The sequence below is a fragment of the Electrona antarctica genome (assembly GCF_951216825.1).
Source record: "Electrona antarctica genome assembly, chromosome: 1".
Lineage (NCBI taxonomy): Eukaryota > Metazoa > Chordata > Actinopteri > Myctophiformes > Myctophidae > Electrona > Electrona antarctica.
The window spans coordinates 20,382,810-20,403,529 of record NC_136806.1 but is presented as its reverse complement, the minus strand read 5'-3'; the positions used below and the strand labels follow the sequence as shown (position 1 = coordinate 20,403,529).

The 20,720-nt window shown below is 40.6% G+C and overlaps 2 protein-coding genes across 2 annotated transcripts; one reads left to right on the top strand and one right to left on the bottom strand.

The window, feature by feature from the left end:
* The first annotated feature begins 433 nt into the window (after positions 1-433).
* znf518b (zinc finger protein 518B) lies at positions 434-4,935 on the top strand. Its single transcript, XM_079499746.1, has 2 exons — positions 434-623; positions 1,070-4,935. Exon 2 carries the CDS (start codon positions 1,208-1,210, stop codon positions 3,833-3,835), a length of 2,628 nt encoding a protein of 875 aa, XP_079355872.1. The 5' UTR covers positions 434-623; positions 1,070-1,207; the 3' UTR covers positions 3,836-4,935.
* Positions 4,936-5,083: 148 nt separating this feature from the next.
* Positions 5,084-20,513, bottom strand: clnk (cytokine dependent hematopoietic cell linker). Its single transcript, XM_079495994.1, has 17 exons — positions 20,481-20,513; positions 18,668-18,723; positions 14,207-14,372; positions 10,271-10,350; positions 10,069-10,123; positions 9,851-9,904; positions 8,832-8,866; positions 8,641-8,660; positions 8,444-8,512; positions 7,770-7,791; positions 7,592-7,616; positions 7,422-7,506; positions 7,307-7,332; positions 7,120-7,214; positions 6,688-6,765; positions 6,218-6,373; positions 5,084-6,108 (listed from the first exon to the last, which is right to left on the bottom strand). The coding sequence occupies exons 2-17, from the start codon at positions 18,668-18,670 to the stop codon at positions 5,941-5,943; spliced, it is 1,137 nt and encodes a 378-aa protein (XP_079352120.1). The 5' UTR covers positions 18,671-18,723; positions 20,481-20,513; the 3' UTR covers positions 5,084-5,940.
* Positions 20,514-20,720: the final 207 nt, after the last annotated feature.

Below are 20,720 nucleotides of genomic sequence, written 5' to 3'. Positions count from 1 at the left end.
GGTCATGACCGGATCTTCAGACTTTAAAGCGTAACGTACATAGGGTAGCGTTAACAGCGTAAACATGAACGTAAATGGCTTCAAGTCACATGCACGGGCGAGGAAGGAAGGCAACGACGCGGGAGCCTGCCCTTAACTAGCAGCACATGCGCAATACAAAGCAATGGTCCAACTCCAAACACCAGTGTTGTCATGTCCGCTTATGAGTAATGGTAACATTTAGTAATGTTTTAACTTTTAATTAAAAGTAAATAAATACATAACGGGATGTAGGCCCATTTTGATTTGCACCACAGCAAACCTATTTTAGGGGAACATAATCACCAACCACGCTTATCTGCGCATGCGCTTACCGCTAAGTAAGTCGTTGTGCGTCCTCTCCTTCTTTCCTCCTCCCAGCCAACAAGTCTTGCTAGGTGAACAGCGTAAAGAATACGCAACAGTACATTACGCACATTACGTATTGGAAGATACAAGAGAGATGCGATAGCGTTAGCAGCGCTTTACGACTGCCCGTGTGTTTTTAGCAAACGTCTCCAATTACCGGACATTGATCAACGATATTCACACATGTGGATTACATCTGTTAAACGCACAAACGTCGATTAACAACATTTCAGCTGGTATGTGTACTGATCATTTGTCCCGTTACCTTGCGGTAACGTGTAAATAGTCAAATCGGGCCTTCGCCTTTGCAACCCCCCATCCGTTATGACCGGGGGACATTGTTTTATTTTTTATTTTTCTTAATGTATTATAACTAATAATACATTTGTATGCAGTGTTAATGCGGTTAGTTACTATTGATACATGAATGGTTATGCGTTCATTGATTTGTTGTGCATGCAGTTGGTTGGTGACGTGCAGGAACGCTTAGCATGCATAGCCTAGCCTCAGAGAAAACCATGGAGGAAAACCCAATACTTGATCTTGGGTGCGGGGGAGGGGGCGCAGCTTCCGGATGGCTGACACGATAAGCGCTATGACAGGTGTTATGTTGTGTTACATCCATGTGTTACTGTTAGGTTATTAATCATGCAACGTTTTTTTCGTTATTATTTGTATACAGGAAGAAGGCAGCTATAGCGCCCTGGTCCACTGTGGCAAAGACGTACCCTCCTGCATGGGGGGAAACCTGGACAAGTGGACATGAATGGCAAAGAACCAATACTCTGAAATTACACTTTAGGATTATTGTCTACTAGCCATGCAGCCCACCGGTTATCAAAGGACGACGGAATTGAATCGACAGCATGACAAATTAGGGTTGGATTCTCTGTTAAACACCACACAAGTGATGTATTGTGAGAAGTGTGGATATATTTCTTCAGACCCCGCAGTGTTCAATGCACACATGTTGGAACATTTGGCAGCAACGAAATATTACTGCTTTTACTGCAATCATGTGTCTTACAGCAAGGCAGAGTTGCATGCACACCTGGAACAACATACCACAAAGTATCCATACACATGTCAGTACTGTGGTCAGGGCTATATGAGGCAGGACCTCCTTGTCACTCACATTCAGTGTTTACACATGAATCCCCCCAGCAAGGGCCTCAATATCCCCCCAGCAAGGGCCTCACCTGAGGTGATAAAAACCCCTCATGCCCCTGTCCCCAGTGCCTTGCCAAGAGTGACAATAAATGACTCCTTGCCAAGAGTGACAATAAATGACTCTTCATCAATGAGGCCACTTGTTCGTGTCACAGCACCACTCATGCCACCTCCAGCCAGAATGGAAAAGGGCAGGCAGGGAAGTAAAGTAGTGGACATACATTTGCCCAGTGGTCCCAAAGTAGGGGAAACCTTGCAGTCCCGTACAGGTGAACCAATTCAACACCACAGAGCTCTAACTGTCTCACTTCCAGATGAAGTGTCGATCCCTGCAGGTTGCTTGGTTGAGCTTATCGAGGTGAAAACCGTCAACGGGACAAAAGAATTAAAGCTGAGAATTGTTTCACAACAAGGAGATGAATCTACGACAAAAGACACTAGGAGCATAAGTTCACAAAATAGCACATTTGGGAAACCATTATCTTCCACATCCAAGAACCCAAACGCACAATCCGGGAGTGCAGCAATGTGCACGGTTAATAGAAAGCTCTCTGACACACAGACTCCTAATGCAGAGCATCCTGGAGTTTTCCTAACAAAGGCCACAAGCATTCCAAATTCAACTAGTAGAGGAGCATGTGGAACCAAGAGAACATTAAAAGAAATGCTGGACTCAGCACAATGTCATACGGTTCATCCACCCAAGGTTGCCAGGTGCACACCAAATACAGTGACTGCAGGAACACGAGGAATCAAAATAACACAGCAAGAAACGTTGAAAGCAAATGGTGCATATCCCACAATTACTTTAGCGAAGCCTTATAATCTGTCAATAAGCAGTGTGAGGAGTCTGTCCAGCAAAATGCCATGTAGGACAAACGGTTCGATTTTAGAGCATCCCACAAGTGTCTCAACTAGGAATGTCAGTCAACCAAAAACCCACCTTCAGAATTTGCAAATGGCTGTGAATGGTGCACCAGTGGAGGTCGGCACTAAGGACAGCACTAGTCCAAACAAGAAGTTGAAACATGATTATGGACTTTTTCTCCAAAAGCAACAGTGTCTGTTTGATAGTGTTCTCAGAGCAACAAATGGACAAGAGACACTTTCAGTGCGTAATGAGAAAGTAAGTGTGGAGCCATCCTTGCCAAATCCAAATGGACACAAGATATCAATCAGTCCTTTGATACAAATAAAGCCACCTAAAATTGGAGAAGATTCTACTCTTAAAAGCCAAAAGCCCTCCGCTTGGACACAGTCAAGGAGATTCAATGGTACTAGGCCCATCATAGGAGATACACCAGAACCTAAGGGATTCCCAGTGATCTCGCATGTGTTTTCTTTGTGTCAACAACCAGGGGCTGTCCAAGGTGCCATGCAACCATTAGTGAAGGCTTTACAGATGATGAGCAAAAGCAACTCCCATGTGACAATACCTTCAGTTTCTGCCAAGACAAGTAACATGGTCACAGGGCAAAGGAAGGGGACGATTGTGTCAGCAAGCGGTGCCCAGGTGGTCAAGGAGGATGTTTCTCCTCATAAGACATCAGTGACCCAAGAGACCAGCAATGCTGTAAAGTTGGAAAACGATACATGCTCTCGGCTGGCTCAAACATCACCTCGGATCAAATTTTCTAAACTCAAGAAAGAAGGAAAAGCTGACATTATGAAAGACACTAAAAAGTATGATCCAACATCAGCTGGGAACCCTTCTATTGTCGAGGGAGAAGAAAACGGTAACCCTATAAAAGACACTAAAAAGTATGATCTTAATCCTGATCCAAAATCTCAGCCCATAACGGCTCAAGATGAAGCTTTGTCCATCACCGCTTTTAACATGGATGCACCCACCCACGGCATTCCAGGGCAACCCCCACATGTGTCACAAAACACGGAGGATGATTCAAAATTCCTCACAGTGTCTTTAAAAAGGATACGAGTAGGCTGGTGGAAACCTCAAAAGAAAAGGCTGAGGCCAAGCGAGGCGTTCCAATTTAAGGCTCAACCTCACATAGACACTTCAAGTGAAAATGCCATCCTTTGCCCAGCACCACTGAAGGTAGACCAGCTGGTGAAGCGTCCGGGTCCAAACCAGCCAGTGGTGGTGCTTAATCATCCAAAACCGCAGGTCCCTAAAGGCGGAGTGAGAGCACTATCTATTACTGATACAGGAACGTCTGATGTAGTTCCAAGGTGCCAAATCCTGAAGATGCGGTTGGGTAAAGTAATGGGACATAAATATGAGGTGATAGGCTGCACTGTAAGGGTCTTTTCCTGACTTTATCTGGCTTGTTTAATGAACGGTAGAAAGATATGGACAAACACGAGTTAAAGCATATAATGGGATGATATTGACATTTGCAAGAAATTCAACATTTAGTTCCATATTTTTTGTACAGACATGGAACACATTTTAAGTGCAATGCTGTTTGATTGCTTTGAGCAACAAACACTTCCCCACTGTAGTAGCTAGCAGTCACAGGGGTACCTATCTTAAGTACTGTGTCAGAAATAAGTGTTAAGACTTGAAAGTCATCTTGAATCATTATTATTGCATGTGCAGTGTATACTGTATACCCCCTTTCAAAGGATTAAATTATTTTGTATCATTTCCCATGTCCCATCTCAGGCTAGTTTGTTCATATTGTAAAATAAAAATTACACTGAGTGAAAGCAAGCACATAACGTATCGCTGCTGTCATGGACCATACAACTTATGTTTGTGTTCCAAAAGTTAACATGCTTACTTACTTACTGTACATGCTTGAGTTTCCAAATTTTTGATTAAAAAAAACCTAAACACGTACAGTATTACTGTATTCAGAGCCATGTTATGCAAAAATATTTTTTTGCATAGCAGTAGTGTCTGACCAAATCGTAATGTTGATCTGTGTATTCTTGTTTTGAAATATGACCATAATGTATAAAAATGCTAGGCCTAATATAACTGAGTTGCTGGAGTTTAGTTGCCAACCTGTTTTACCCCTGAATTACTGTATATATAGTATACTACTCTCACTTAAATATGACTAGTGTTCCTATTTTTTCTTATTACTAAAGCTAACATGTTCACAGTGAATCCTGCCACACATGTTATACAGTATATACAATTTCCAGGTGTGTTAAGCGCACACTGCCTCTTGTCTGAGGCTGCCTTGCAGCCATCAGTATTACATTCTAGAAGTCTGTACATAGTTGTATTATTGCCTCTGAAACCTTTTATTTGCCTTCCTGTCTTGGTTTTGTGTGGAAAATTATCATATTCTTTGAAAAGGACATTGTTTAAATTTCAACTACGATTTTTGTCTGTGTTCAACTTCATTCATAATTTTTGTATTTACAACTGTAATTTTACATAAAGATTTTTATTGAATGACACTACATTGTCACAGTGTATATACTAAGGGGATGTTAATTGTTGGGTAATACTGTGAGATAAGTTAAGATACAACTTTATTGATCCTCGAGGGAAATTCAGTTGTCACAGCAATGAGAATGAAACACACAAGATATACTAGGTAAGAGTCACGAAACCAAGATACATAATAAAATATTAAAAAAAATGCAGAACTGCAGGCCTAGAGATCTGCACTGCATCATTGAATGAGTGAACATTTCTACATTATCAAATATAAATGTGCAGTGAATATATAATCATGCAAACGGTATGAGTGGATAAATGTGCCGTGAACAGTGAGTATATGAATGAATATATGTATTGACTATCAATATAAGAATCCATACAGTATGTGTACAGTATCAAAGAAGATCAAAAGTCAACCTTTTGAAGTCTGATTCAAAAGGAATAAAGATCAAAGGCTGTGTCTGACTAACTCCAGTGATACAGATACAGTGTGCAGACCTCCTTTTTTGCCTTTGGTGTATACAGCAACAATGAATGAGAATATACATTATATGGTATGACCATCAGTGAGTATCTACCCTATTTGAAGAGTAACTTTGTATGGAAAAAAAGAAAAGAAAAAGCACAGTTTCATAACAGACATCTCCACATTCACTGGTCCAAAACCTCACTAACTCCACTTGGGCTGGATTAGATAAGAGTGTGTGTGTGTGTGTGTGTATACTAGCCTTATTTCACTATTATTTGCATGTAATTTATTCACTGATGCTCTTGATTACATAAATTCAATCTCAAAACCTTTTACAAACTAGAAACAATCAATACAAGGTCAGACTATAGGACTGATGAGGAAGTGTTTATGTGGTCTTATTGGATCAGGTGTGGAGTATAGGTAGGTAGTAGGTACAGATACAGTATAAATAATAGGTACAAAGCCATTTTTGCATTTTCCAAAGTATTTGAAAGAAGCCAAATCAGTAAAAGAAGTGAGTAGGTTCTCCATCAGAGTGTCAAACGCTTCATCCTATCAGCTGTTGAACATCATGGCTTGTGATGGGGCATGTCAGCAAAAGGTTTTCTGGATAGGATTTTGTCGCTGCTGCTGCTGCTTTTTTCCCATCAGTAGGGATCAGTATTATAGGAAATAGGGAGTGGAATTTGATGATATCTGCCACAGACTCAAACATCTGAGGAAAAATAGCAGGTGAATATGTCTTAAGCCCGACATGCAAAAATAGCAGTTCTACAAGATCTGAGGATTTGTTGAACAGGGTTTCAATATATGCCTATACTCACATCATTTGCCCGTTGACCTGTTCCTAAGGAGTATTTTCTGGTCTTTTCGATGAACCGAATTTTGACATTGTAAACTTTCTTCTCATGATACACTGCCAAGACGAAGGGAACACCGGCAACACTCCTTGAGCAATCCCGCACCAAAAATGCACCATCCTACCAAGATTGATGCCAATTATTATAACAACAATGACCTGGCATCTAAATAGCATTTTAGCCTCTGCATAAGCCTGCAAGGTCATCGAGACTAGGGCAAGTGCTATCTTGCCTTCTAAATCAGTAGTTCTCGTATTTCAAAATTATTCAAATATTTTCAAACACTTTCAAGATTTGTTTCAAAAATAGCAGATGTGCAAGCACACAGCGTGGCACAAAGTGACACGCTGTGAGCTTGTATGTCTGCTATTTTTGAATAGCCAACAATAAAATCTAAAATGAAGTTACATCAAATATTCTTTTGTGATCAATACCTTGTTCACCAGGTGTAATGCGTGGTCTGCTTCTATGCGGTTACAAGTCCCAACATACCAGTCCTCCTCACGATAGGTCTGTCAAGAGATACTCTAAATTACAAATCATGAAATCATTGAATATTGACTTTATCTAAACAATGGCAAATTGAAAAGATGTTTAATATGCTATTGCTATACTATATCAACTTTATATTGACCATTTAAATGTATATGTATAAGTGTTGCATGTGGACCTACATAATAGCTAGTGCTATGTAACATTGGCCTACATTCCCTTATATATACACACACACACACACACACACACACACATACACACACACACACACACACACACACACACACTTGGGAATACACGTATTAGGCAAATTTACAAGAAGAATCAGCATGGCATTCCATTTGGATGCCCAAGAATAAAGCCAATTTTACCTGACGGGGTTTCTCCTTTGAAACAAAATCATGTTGATCAAAATCTTCTTTAGTTTGGGGCCATTCATGGTTTTGACGCCTTGATGGCATGTTTTCTGATTTCAGGCAAAAAGAAAGGTTATTGGTTCATTTTAACATTCCTCAATACTCCTAATATAACATTGAAGCTATATCTTGCACCACTTACCTTGGCTTTTAGATTTTTGATGTGAGCTGCATATGGGATAAACAATGCATAAGAATCATAATGAAGTGAACATTAGTAGTATTGTATTAGTCCGAAATGTTGCATATGACTGTACCTTTTGTCTATATGAAATGTATCTAAATCCAAAGAATATCGTATACTGGTATGGTTGGGTGATTCATTGTCAGAGCCCCATAAACCTGAAATGCGTTAGATTTGGTTACGTACGGCAGCATTTCAATAATCTAGTTTCACAAATGTTGAATTAAGAATTAAATCACTGGCCTTCAGGGTGTGCACTGAGTTCTGCCTGTTGAGTGGGAAATACATAAGAGATGAAAACACTATTGTCCATAAAATGAAGAAGTCCTCTCTAGCAACGTAGGAAGGACAACATAGATTATTAAATAATGATAATAATAATAATATGGTGACTAACTATGTTGCATGATTCACTGCTTACATTTTTAGTTGCTTGCCATTTGCTGAAACAGAAAACACAGCATCATTGGTACATCATTTATAGTTTTTGCAAATATGTTGTGCATTTCTGCAGCTGCCATTTCTTACCAATAAGTGGCACTATTGCTACACCTTGTAAATAACTGCACTAGTGAGCAAGAGAGAGAGAATGTTATAGTAGGCCTAACCAGAGTAGTATAAAAGAGAGTAATGACACTCCCGTTGACTCTCATTGTAACAATGGAATGCGGAAGTGCTCATTCTATCTCAATGGAATAGTTCCAGCCATAGGAGCAATGTTTGGAACTATCGCCCATAGGCACCCGCTTTGCGGCGAGATCAAAGCGTGTCACCACTCTCTTATTAGATTACTCTGGGCCTAACAACAAGTAACAGTAACAGTAACAACTTTCATCACCTTCCTCTCCAACGTCTTGCCTTTTATTATAATAGTTTTTATTGGTATTTCAATTATAATTAGTTTTTATTGGTATACATTCTAATTTGAACACCCTACTACTGGACATAAATTAAAGCATTGTCTGAATGTCTGTATTTTGCCAGTGAGGACAAGAATAGCATTTCCTTCCATCTTCCCACCATTATTTATCTACCAACACTGTGATATGATTTTCCTCTCTGTCTCTCTGAGTATTCCATAAAAACAGCTCTCACTCTCTTCTGCTGACACTCCGTAGATTCACTCCAGATCCCAGCTCTTTGCTAGATGATGCTGGAGAAGATCTAGAACAATAGACATAGGTACATCTGAGAACATGCTATACCAAGATGTGTGCTCTTGTTTTAGGTATTTACATTAAAACATTATGAATATTGTGTTTTCAAAAGGTGCATTGATATTATATTGTTACCTGCGTAAGACTGTTGTTTGCTGTGGAAGACATGACAGTGATCAATATTGCCTTATGAGTTACAAGAAACACACACACACACACACACACACACACACACACACACACACACACACACACACACACACACACACACACACACACACACACACACACACACAGTACACTTTAAAGATTACGCTGGATTTTACCTGTTCTCTTGGCTCCACCACGGGAATATTCTCATCTGTAAAATACAAAACAATTATCATTGCTATTGCTGCTATTGTTGTTGTCATGTTTCCCCCCCTCTTTGGCTACTTAGAAATAATACCAGTAAGACGCCCTGAAGGTCGCGCTGAAACAACAGAGCTTCTTAATACCGCACAGTTGAGAAGCAGGAGTTAAACTATTAATCTGGTGTCACTGTGGCGTGCACAGATAGACACTAGGGAATGCTAGAGCTGCAGAGCACCACCTGCCCTTGCCCTCTGGACAGCAATGTGCCCCTTTGAAAAAAAGGGGGAAAAACAGTGTACAGTATGTGGACCATGGTTGATAAAAAAGCTTCTAATATATTATTTATGCCCCAAAATCTATAAATCTCACACTATTAAGGCAACCAGCCGGTTCCACGCGCTGCACAAGGTGCCCTTTTTTCACTTGAGTACCTGCCCCTCTAAATGTCTGTGCACGCCACTGAGTGAGGTCAGATGTAGAGCTGCTCGCTGGCTCCATATGCAGATCTAGTATGTCAAACCATGTATTGCTATCCAGGGTTTGATGAGGTCAGTGTCGTGATCTTCATATATGGAGATCCAGGTGATGATAGTCAGCTCCACATATGTGTTGTACCAACTTCATTTGCAAGTGTGTGACTTGTGTCGCGGCAACCAAACTTGTTATCATGAGACTGCCACAATATGGCCATATATTGACATTCCCATATATGGGCTTAATATTCTTCTTTCTTTTCTTTTTTTTCCCTCATATATGGGAAATTGGGCATAACAGGGATTGTAGGCGTGACGTCACGAGGCGTAATGGAATGGCAACCATATATGGAGGCGTGACCGACCGAACGACTGACTATGAAAACTGACCGAAGTTTTCATAGTAATCTGCAACCTGCGGTCGCAACTAACACCTCCACCAATAATGTGTGTGAAAATGAAAAGAAAAATGATAATAATTTATATAATAACACAGTATACATAGTTCATGTAGTTACCTAATGGGCATCTCCTTCTGCCTGGCTTCAGGTCTCTGTTTACAGCAGGTCTTGCTTCACAGAAGAACAAAACATTTCAGAAAATGTACAGTCCTCTTGTTACCATGAATATATAGTTTTAATTCAAGTCCAATCAATCACCATATGATTCCACCAGTGTGCAGTGTGCATTTGTATAGGTGTGTATGTAATGTAATGTAACACATTTGCAAACGTACTTAGATTACCGGGAGTCAGTCTGGGTGGACACGGAGGGGGAGTGTCAGAGTTAACCTGCAAAAGTGTATTTGGAAGGAGGAGGATTACATGTCACCTTTCTTAGACACTAAAGCTCGGTCATACAGGCCATGCAATATGCATATAATATATAATAAAATACAGACATCTATCTATATAATAATAACAACAACAACAACTCACACTAGTGTTTGAGATCAGGCTCTGGGTAGATGATGACCTTGGGAGGCTCTGGGTAGATGATGACCTTGTGAGGTCCCGGTCTTGAAAACAAAGTAATTTTATGATCACACAGTGGTTACTACCATTGGTTTTCACTTTAAAAAAAATCAGACCTGTCTGAAGTGAGTGGTGCAACAGCGCCCCCCCCCTGTTGGTACCCCACACACACACACACACACACACACACACACACACACACACACACACACACACACACACACACACACACACACACACACACACACACACACACACACACACACACACACACACACACACACACACACACACACACACACACACACACACCAGATTCCCGGAAAAGCTTGCCCCAGCGGCATTCTGCCGCGTGGGGCTTCCTTTCCACCCACCCACTGTCTAAAAACCAAGGAAGCTTTGAGAAGGAAAGGAAATGGTCATGTGACAGGGCTGCGCCATGACACTTTCATGGGAGCCAAACTACACCCGGAAGTTCGGCAGAATGCACTGGAATCAATGAGAGCTCAATGACTAGCTCATGAACAAACACTATTTCTGAATGACAGACCTTTTGTAAAGTAATCGCTTCTGGAAAACAACAGAAGATACAGTATAACACATTATTGTCTGCTGTGTTGCTTTTCGATGTGTACACTGTGTAATGTTTATATTATAGAGGTATGGTATCTAAAGAGCACAAAGTACCTTTCTGAACGTACCAAGTATCGCAAGACTTCCCACCGTTTCCTGTCTGGCAGCCAATATACCTTGGAGCCAGAACGATACCTACTGCTATTTAGATCCTCAGATAAAATTATAAACTGTGCACTGTGCACATCGAAAAGCAAGTGATTAGGAAACAACCAGTGATATGTCTTTTTATATTCCTGAACTGATTATATCAGTATATCAATATATATATATATATCAATTGTTCAGAAATAATATTTGTGGCCTGGGCCATGGCTCAGTGGTCCAGGCACCTTGGCTGGCAACCCAGTCTGGCAGTGTGCCGTGGGTTCGACTCCCGATCCCGATGGCCTTTACTGCATGTCTTCCCCCCCATCTCTCCCCATTTTCCTGTCAGCCTACTGTCTGTCCCTCTATAAAATATATAAAATAAAGGCGAAAATAAAAGCTGGTCCAGCCGGCTCCATTCACTGCCATGTATTCATTGGACTTCCGGTGTGAGTTTGGCTCCCATGAAAGTGTCCATGAAAGTGTCATGGCGCAGCCCATTCACGTGACCATTTCCTTTCCTTCTCAAAGCTTCCTTGCTAAAAACCAGGAAGAGACGCCGGCAGACAGCGGCTTTTGGCCGCGCATGGAAGCTCAGGTGTGCCTGCGCTGATATATCAGAGTGCAGTCTCTCCGTATAAGCACACCTAGGATTCAATATGCGGACAAAAGAAGCTGTCTGCCGGCGTCTCTTCCGGGTTTTTAGACAGCTGGTGAATGGAAATGAAGCTTGCCCCAGCGGCAATGTGTGTATATATATATATATATATATATTATAATGTAATGTATACAAGCGGTCTTAAATGGACCCATTATAGTGATTATAAGTTTGGCCTGTGTGTGTCTGTGTTAGGCTGTGCAACAGTGACACTTGGTGGTGAACAAACGCTAGCTATTTTCGTGCTCGGACACAGGGACAGACCCAGGGACCCAGGGACACACACACATAGCTGTCATTAGGAGTGGTTGGACCACTCAAAAAAAGGCCCACATAGCGACCCTTGTTTCTTCCACCATGATGAAGGACATTCTAAGCATTCACTGATAAGACCTATACTTTAGCAATAACGGTTGCCGCGGCAATGGTAATAGCAGAGTAAGTCTTTGTGTTATCCTTTTGGAATCATTGTATAATTGTACCCCTGTACTATACAGTACCTTGCAAACAGTAAAGTATTCAACCAAAAAAGTCTCATTAGAAGTTTGTCACATTTGGGGGGTGGTAAGAACCAATATAACAAGGCTAGATGGCCGGGGTTTGAATCTTTACTGTACGTCATCCCCCTCTCTCTCTCCTTTCATGTCTCTCTGCTCACTATCACAAATAAAGCAGAAATGCTGAAACAAAATATTGGGATGAGCCAGCAGTAAAACCTATGAGCGGAAAACTTTTTTACTTTTATTTTAACTTGAAAACCAGTGATCATCCGATAAGTTAGGGACAAGCAGAACGTGCTAGCTGTGCTCAAACTTGAACTGACTGATGTGAGCCTCCAGGCGTGGTTGAGTACTGGGGTCTCAGAGACACACCACAACAAGATACCTTCAATTCATTCTGTCTGTGTTCTGTTATTAGATGGGGAAGAGAGCCGACAAAGCCCAGAGACTGACTCACAGTGAGTGAATGTGTGAGATTCTGATCTTCAGTTTTATTTGAGGTATAAAGACTTCATGATGTGTGTCCCGGTTTCCAAGACAGTTGTATAGTGACATTATTCACAGCGTAGAAGGGAGTCCATTATCCTACTGCTCTCATTCTCTCCCATTTCTAGATCTATCCCACAGAGCAGCCGACAGATGGCCCTGGAGGCCCACTCTCTCTGTTATATTCATGCTGCTTGTATTGTCTCCGCCAGGCCGAAGGCAAAGGCAAAAACACATTTTTAGCTATAGTAAGTAAGTCAGTCAGAGAGGCTTATTGTCGGCATCAGCCAGGGTGCAGGAGTCTATCCCGTTTCAATGCGCTAGGCTAGACCTCTGGGAGGTGGAATGCAGAGGTGGAGTGCAACACCTACCATCAGCTCCCAGTATTTACCGCAAGACTTCAAGCCGAGCTACTCATACGTCGAGTTGGCGGTGACCGGGATCAAACCCGGTGAGTGCTCTACTGACTGAGCTACCTGGTATAGTACCCCTACAGATTTTGTCAAAACTATTGTCCCATATTCCATCCTGTTTGACTAAGAATGGCAAAGTTTGCAGGAGTGGCTAGCTTTGAACAAAATCTCAAATCATGAACTCAGCGTCCGATTGTGTCATGAAACTAGTTTGCAGGAGAGGCTAGTTTTGAACAAAATCTCAAATCATGAACTCAGCGTCCGATTGTGTCATGAAACTAGTCAACATCATGCAAATCGGTACACATTATCCCAGCAAGCCAAATAACGTCATGATAACGTTATGATGACGTCCTCCAGTGACGTTCAGGACCAGGCCAGATCACAGCCCATATGGGGATGATCTTTACGTCATTTCCAGGACCAGTTTAAATAATATAGCTTATTCTGGGACAGATCTGACTAGTTATGATATGACTTAAGTTGATCTGGTCTCGATCAGACTCTCTCTGATTCATCCAGGGACGTCCGTCTTAGTGGGTAAAATTTATGGTTGAAATATCAGGTGATATTCCAGATGCGACTAGTCTTGGTTTGACTTGATCTGGCCCCAATCGAGACGTCACTAATTCATTCAGGTCCTGACCGTGCTTGCTGGGATCACTATAGTCATGTCATATTTCATCCGAATTGGCTAAGATTGACCTCTACTACCTGGCTTGGCATAGACCGAAGAGCACATTTTTCAAGTTCTCTCTATTTTCCAGTAGAAATGTTACTCTCAGCTCCATAATTATGTTCACTGGACCTTTGCTGTGCAGACAAATAAAGTAAACGCACCTTCATAAATGAAGTGTATATAGCCCACACATCATTTTAGACTGAACTTCTAGCAAATAACTTTTTGATTACGGCTTTGTGTAATTTTTGTTTTTTGGAAGCTCACAGTAAAATCCTCAGTGTGATATTTCAGATTAATTTGATTACATTTGTATGTTGCACAGCGCTCACAGATTTTACTGTGCAGTGATTTGGTCTATTTACAATCCATTTGCTCTCTTTATCTTTTTTTTGTTGTTGTGGAATGCAAGACGGTCTGTCTGTCAGATATGTTGGCCTATACCTGCGTACTCTCTGTCGGCCTGTGGACAGTGTGGAGGCCTCGCTGGCTGGATGTGCACGTTCAGCGTTTCCTCTGGATCGTCCACCACATCATATTCTGAGTCGTTGACAATTTTATTATTGCTACTGCATCTCTTTTTCTTCATCTTGCTTTTCTTGAACTGTGCCTGTGAGGAGATTAAGCAAGTTGGAGATAGTTATAATACAGTACACAACTGACATTTTGGCATGGCAACATACAAAAAGAAGAAAAAAGGAAAAGAAAAACATTTATGGTGTTAAAATCAGTGGTTAACTACCAGCTGCCATTCGTCCCTCCCATTTTCTGTGAGTTATTAAAAGCTATTTATTTCCTTTAATGTAATTTGTCTAGCATGGCAGTATGGCGTGTAACGGTTGATCACTACTCTCTAAATATTCAGGTAAGCAAAGCAAAGCAAAGTTCTTTGTTTACCCAGGGAAGTGGACTAAGCTCGAGATGCTTGTTTACAGCCACACCCTGCTCATAGAACATTTCATGGTAGGGGTTCAATGCCTTGCTCAAGGGCACTTCAGCGGTGGTAATTTTAACGTGCCGGTCCAGGGATTCGAACTGGCGACCTTCCGGTATCAAGACCGAGGTAACATATCAATCAGCTGCAGTACTGATGTTTTAGCACAATGGAGAATACTCAAACTTTAATTTCATATTGTGTTGTGTGTGCACATTTGTTTTGTATAATGTACGTGTAACCTATTGGCAAGCACTTTCCAAGACCAATCTTAAAGTACAGTATGCACAGATCTGGTATGTTTAGCCCATTGACTCATACTTGACATTACTGCTGACGCTTTTCCAAAGCATGCTGTGGTTTGTTTGATTTCAGAGAAAGGCATTTCAGTATACTAAGAAAATCAACTTGCAGAGGCTTGAATGAAACTTGTTTGTCATCAACACACTAAATATCAATCGTTGCATAGTTTTGTTTTAAAGTTATGTTATTGTTTCTTTTAGTATATTTTACATTAATGTGAACAAGAGCAAAAGAGTATGGCTTTCATGTGTATTTCAGACTTCATTTGACCAGTCTATGATGCCAGTCAATCATCTATTCTACCGGTATATGACTTCTCTATATTTTGGAGATGGTTTTAGCCAGATCCGACCGCAAATTATTTATATATGATTAAAAAAGAAAAAGAAAAGAAAAGAAAAGAAAATCCAAAATGTCAAATAACATTTGAGTAAGTTATTTTGCCTATTGGAAGTGTGCACATTACAACACATTTGGCACTGATTGGTCTAGTGGTTCACAAGATTAGTCCGGACAGGGAGACTCACAGACATACCTCCTGCCGTGCGTGCGTGTTAGCTTCATGTTGTCCTTTTATGTTTTATGCGTTTAACTTGTGACCTTTGTATTGTCTTTTTCAGTGTTTCATTTTGAAAATCAATACAAATATGTGAAACAGATAGATGGCCAATTTATGGGGCTCTTGACTATGATTTATGTTATTATTATTTTTGACATACACAGACATACAGTATGTCTTTGATTTCACCAACCAAGGATCTCCACTGATCAGCCATGAACTAGCCTCAGGTACCGCAGGCGTTTTGTTTTAGCCATGAACCAACCATGGCAAAACGCAGACATGCTGACTTGTGATGTGTGACTACTTCTGGGATGCAGAATACAAGCGTAAAACACAGAAGTGAGTTCACAATGGGTTCCCTCATCAGAGTCCAACGATTAGTTTTGTTTTAACATACAGACTTCCGTTTATGCCAAACACGAGGTCTGTGGTTAAAATAAGTCTTGATGAGTTTCTAGGACATATCACACGTTACACCTGTTACCGGTATTTCAACCATTAATTAAGTTGTGTGTTTCGAGACTTGTAACACGTGGTGGTGTGGTGATTTGTGGATATTATCTTGAGCAAAATGTGTGAATACGATTAATCAACTTTTGGCTACAGAGCATAATATTTTAATTCATACAAAGTCCACTGGAAATAGTTGATGGGAACCGATATAGTAGAGGTAACCTCTAGGCTCCTATGATTGGACCATTTTTAAATCTGCAAAGCAAAGAGTGATATGGCAGCATGTTCTCATATTTTATGACCTCTTTTCTTTGTTATCTTGCACTGCCACATGCTTCCCCATCCACCCTACAGTATATAAGTCACCCAAGGTTCAGAGCATGGTGTTACAGTAGATCTCCTTATTATACACATTCTGACACACGGAGGCAAACTAATGTGAGGTGCAGCAGCACACTGATTAACTCCATGAGCTTTCCATATTTAAATTAAGTGTCACATTTCATGCGCATGTGCGCACGCGCACGCACGCACGCACGCACGCACGCACGCACGCACGCACGCACGCACGCACACACGCACGCACGCACACCTAACTTACATGCATTAGTCAAATGGGCCATGGTGTGACAGTCTGAGACCACTCGCTGCAGGTGGTTTGACATGGGCAGCAAATTCATTAGCTAAGGCCTTAGGGAATGAGCTACGGGGTTTTGAGCAACACACATGCTGTGACATATCTAATAGACCTAATTATGAAAACGCACGCTGTACTTCTGTTGATTCCCTGATTGAGTGGCAATTAAAACAACTTAGCTAATGTTTGAAGTTGCCATGTTGAAATTACAACAGGCTTCATTTGGAATAACTCAAATGACAATCACTGAACAAAAACAAAAAAGTGTCAAGATAAATGAAATAACTTAAAAGGAACATCCAACTAATGTTCACATTCATTACGGTTCAATTTATAAATGATTGTTGTTTCCACAAAGTAGTATTATTCAATAAGACCTTCCTGGGAACTAGGACTATCTGAAAAAAGAGAGATTGATTTGGCATACATCAGATGGAGACATTAAAGTTCTCAGTTGCATATCGTTTGCTGTTGGATACAAACCTTTTAGGCCTATCTCCATATTTAATATTTTTAAATAAATAAATAAGCGTGTGCGTGTGTGTGCGCAAGCGTGCATGTGCATGCGTGCATGTCTGCATGTGTGTTATAGGCTATAGGGGTAGGCAACCTTTGGCACCAATGGGGGTGAGAGAGATGATTTTTGGTAAACTATTGAAAAAGAATGTAGTCAAATAAATAAAGTCCCTCACATTTGTATGTAAATTACGTCCTGCACATAATTCTACATTCATTAAAACTCTGAACTCTGACTGGGGAGGGAGTCTGGGAGATATACTTGGGTTATTGCTCCACGTCTAATGATCATTATAACAATGTGAGAGAAAATATTTAAAAAGAATGGAAAAGGTTACATTCGTGGACAATCAAAATAGGTTGGAATTTTGTATGTGGTGTCGTTAAAATTAATGTTGACAATGACAATTATTGACACGGCACACTCTCTATCTAGAAAATAACAACATGGCACTTAGAAAAACCCTTCGGCTGTGAGTGACATGTCCAAAATGGGGATACAATGTTGAAAATGGTTACATCTATCTGTGGGTTTTATACAGTCTCTCAAGGCTCACACAAGTTTCAAATGCTTCCGCCATACAGTCTGTACAACGATAGCATTGAAAATGATAAAAGATTAAACCGGATGTCATGACTCCACCCTACTCCTGATTTCACCACACGTGAATAATTCCTATACTGTAAATAAAAATTGAGCTTGTAGATCGGCTATTTTTGCTACGACTAGAACGACAGTAATGTAATATGCAATATGGCCCTCTGGAGTGAGTGGGGAAATACAGTGGCTCTCTCCATCTTCAAAGTTGCCCACCCAAGATAATGCATTTCATACATTAGATGTTCTAGCCACAATATGCAGGCTTCACATCCATATTTTCAGGCAGCTTCTCTGGATCAAGTCACCAGGGTCACAAATGTGACATCTGGATTTGGACAGAAATGTAGTGTTTGTGACATGTTTGCACCCAACATAACATTTGTGATGTCCCACCACCACCCACCCACAACAAGCCAAATATAATATAAGATAGGATGAAAAGTAACGTTATTGGACATATATAGGTTTCCACCAGACAGTGACGCTATACTATACTATGTATCATTCTTCTGTTTAAATTAAAAGCTATAAACTTCCAGTGTCCTTCGGATCCGTTACTGATTATTATTTTAGAGCCATTTTCAGCTTGTATTGAAAACCTGGTCCGTAAATGAAGAAGATATTAGTAGCCCAAACATAACACATAACACAACAGTAAGAGTCGTATTTTTCCTTAACAACTGCACACTCAGAAAAGCATGGTTCTGAATCTGCCCCATGTCATTCCCTGACAGTGACAAGTAAAGCTACCGCCTGACTGCAGGACCTCACTTTTTCCATCATGTCCACATGAAGAGGTAATTACAGAGGGGTGTTGAGAGCTCTAAAAATGTTCCCCTGGGAACAGTGATGTAGAACCAACAGGGAAAGGGCACGGATATATCAGTCCCATAACTTACCATTATCACAGCAGAGTCGTGGCATATTCCGTCTCTTTGTAGCTAACGAGGGGCTGCTGAAACAAATAAAAAAAAACACATCATTAGTCTGCCACTGTGCATGAGACCGTGGGATTCCACCATATAGCACGTCCTTGAGGTCTGTTCTCTGCTGATGCACACGCAGGAGTATCGTAGCTTTCTCTCATTAGATTAAACAACGGGTTTTTCTTTTTTCTTATCTTCACACTGTAACACTCGGCAAACACATTATGATCAGTCAACCATCTAATGAGATCAAACAGCACATTTACACCTTCAACACACTGTATTCAGTACAGAGTGTATTAGACTACAACACATTTTTTGAAAATTATACCATAATTATTATTATTTCTGTATGTGCCTCAAACATCACTGCATCAAATCTTGATCAAATTTTGACGAATGGTAGCATTTTCCAAACTCCAGCAGCAATTGCTTCCGTTGACGATGATCTACACCGGTTATAATTAATCATATTCACTGATTATTTAACCCCCGTAAAAAGACAGATTTTTGAACCACCACATGGCTTTCACCATGTGTGAAAGCCCTACAGAGGGAATTAAGTAGCAGCACAGGATCATTCTAGAATAGGATGAAATATTGTCCCTTTATCCTGCTTTTTATCCTATTTCAACGTAACATAAATATGTATTTATTTATTTGGAATATTATACAGGGGAATCAAGGAGAGAAAAGATGGATTTTTCTTAGCTTTGTTTTTTTGAATACTGAAAATCTGTTATTTAGTATAAATTGGACTTTATCATTTATCATCTACATGCATAACCTTTCCTTGACAAATGTTAAGCATTCAACCTTCGTTTTAACAAAATGATGTTTGTATGTGGAGAATATTTGGAATAGACCCTACGTACCACTGCAACTTTAAGCCCTGACAGTGAGCATCGGCTTATGAGTAGAATTGGGTCTGTGGTGTAAAACGTAGGGGACTACTTTGTTAAGCTCCCTGAGCTATGGGAAGATGTGCTGGATGAGTCCGACGAAAGGGAGAAGATTAGATACAGGGTGCTAGCAGACCAGGCTGAACAGCAAACTTCTGCCCCATGGAAATTGGGTGAGGGATTTGTGACGACTCTCACTGCCAGACAACTAAGGTTTTGTGAGTAGGCTTTGCTACAGGCCTTCAACTAAGTCAGAAGTAGCTAAGGAAAGCAGTCTGTGGCTCAAACGTGGAAATCAGTATCACGAGGAGGCTATGGCAGAAACATGGTATATACTATAGCTTAGTTACTATAGGATTATAGTAGTATCCAAACCTTCTCATATCGTTTTTGTTGTCCCCGATGTAGCTAATGGTTAAATCAGATGGTTCTACCAGATGAAGCCTATGTGCTTTCCAATGTTAAAGGTAGTTCTTAATTTATTATCCTTTTTTAAGCTTTTGTTTGAGGTGCATTTTATTTCCGCTACATCAGATCCTAATGATCTAAATATATATGTAACTGTGGTTGAATTTAATTCTGAGCCCCAAGAACATACCCAAACTCACCCCAGTTCTTATGGTAGGCTACATATATATTTGAAAACCAAGATCATTCAAAGAATTATAGCCACAAGGTTTAATGCAAGCAGGAGAGCACAACAGTATCTAATCTAATTTGGTGTTGAGTTTCAAAACCAGTCTGCTCTTTCAATCTATAACTATTTATTTTTTAACAACCAAACATCAGTTCTGTTTTGATCTGCTGTCACTGCTTTTACACTGTACACGCACCGAGGCAGATAAAGGTACAATAAAATGGAAAAGAAATCAATGTTAACTTACCTCTTTAGATAACCCATATACTGGAACATGCACAGTCAATGACAGCCATTTAGCTTAACCTTGAGCGAGAAACTGTGAAGATTGAGCGTCTCTCTAACTGGGTGAATCAAGCAACCCACTGCAGAAACACAAGCTCATTTCCTTTGTGGTGACTTCTAGCTGGCCTAAAACTTCTGGTCTGTGCTGATCAGATGAGTGCAAATACACTTTAAGGTATGTGCGAGGCATCTTGTGCAGCTG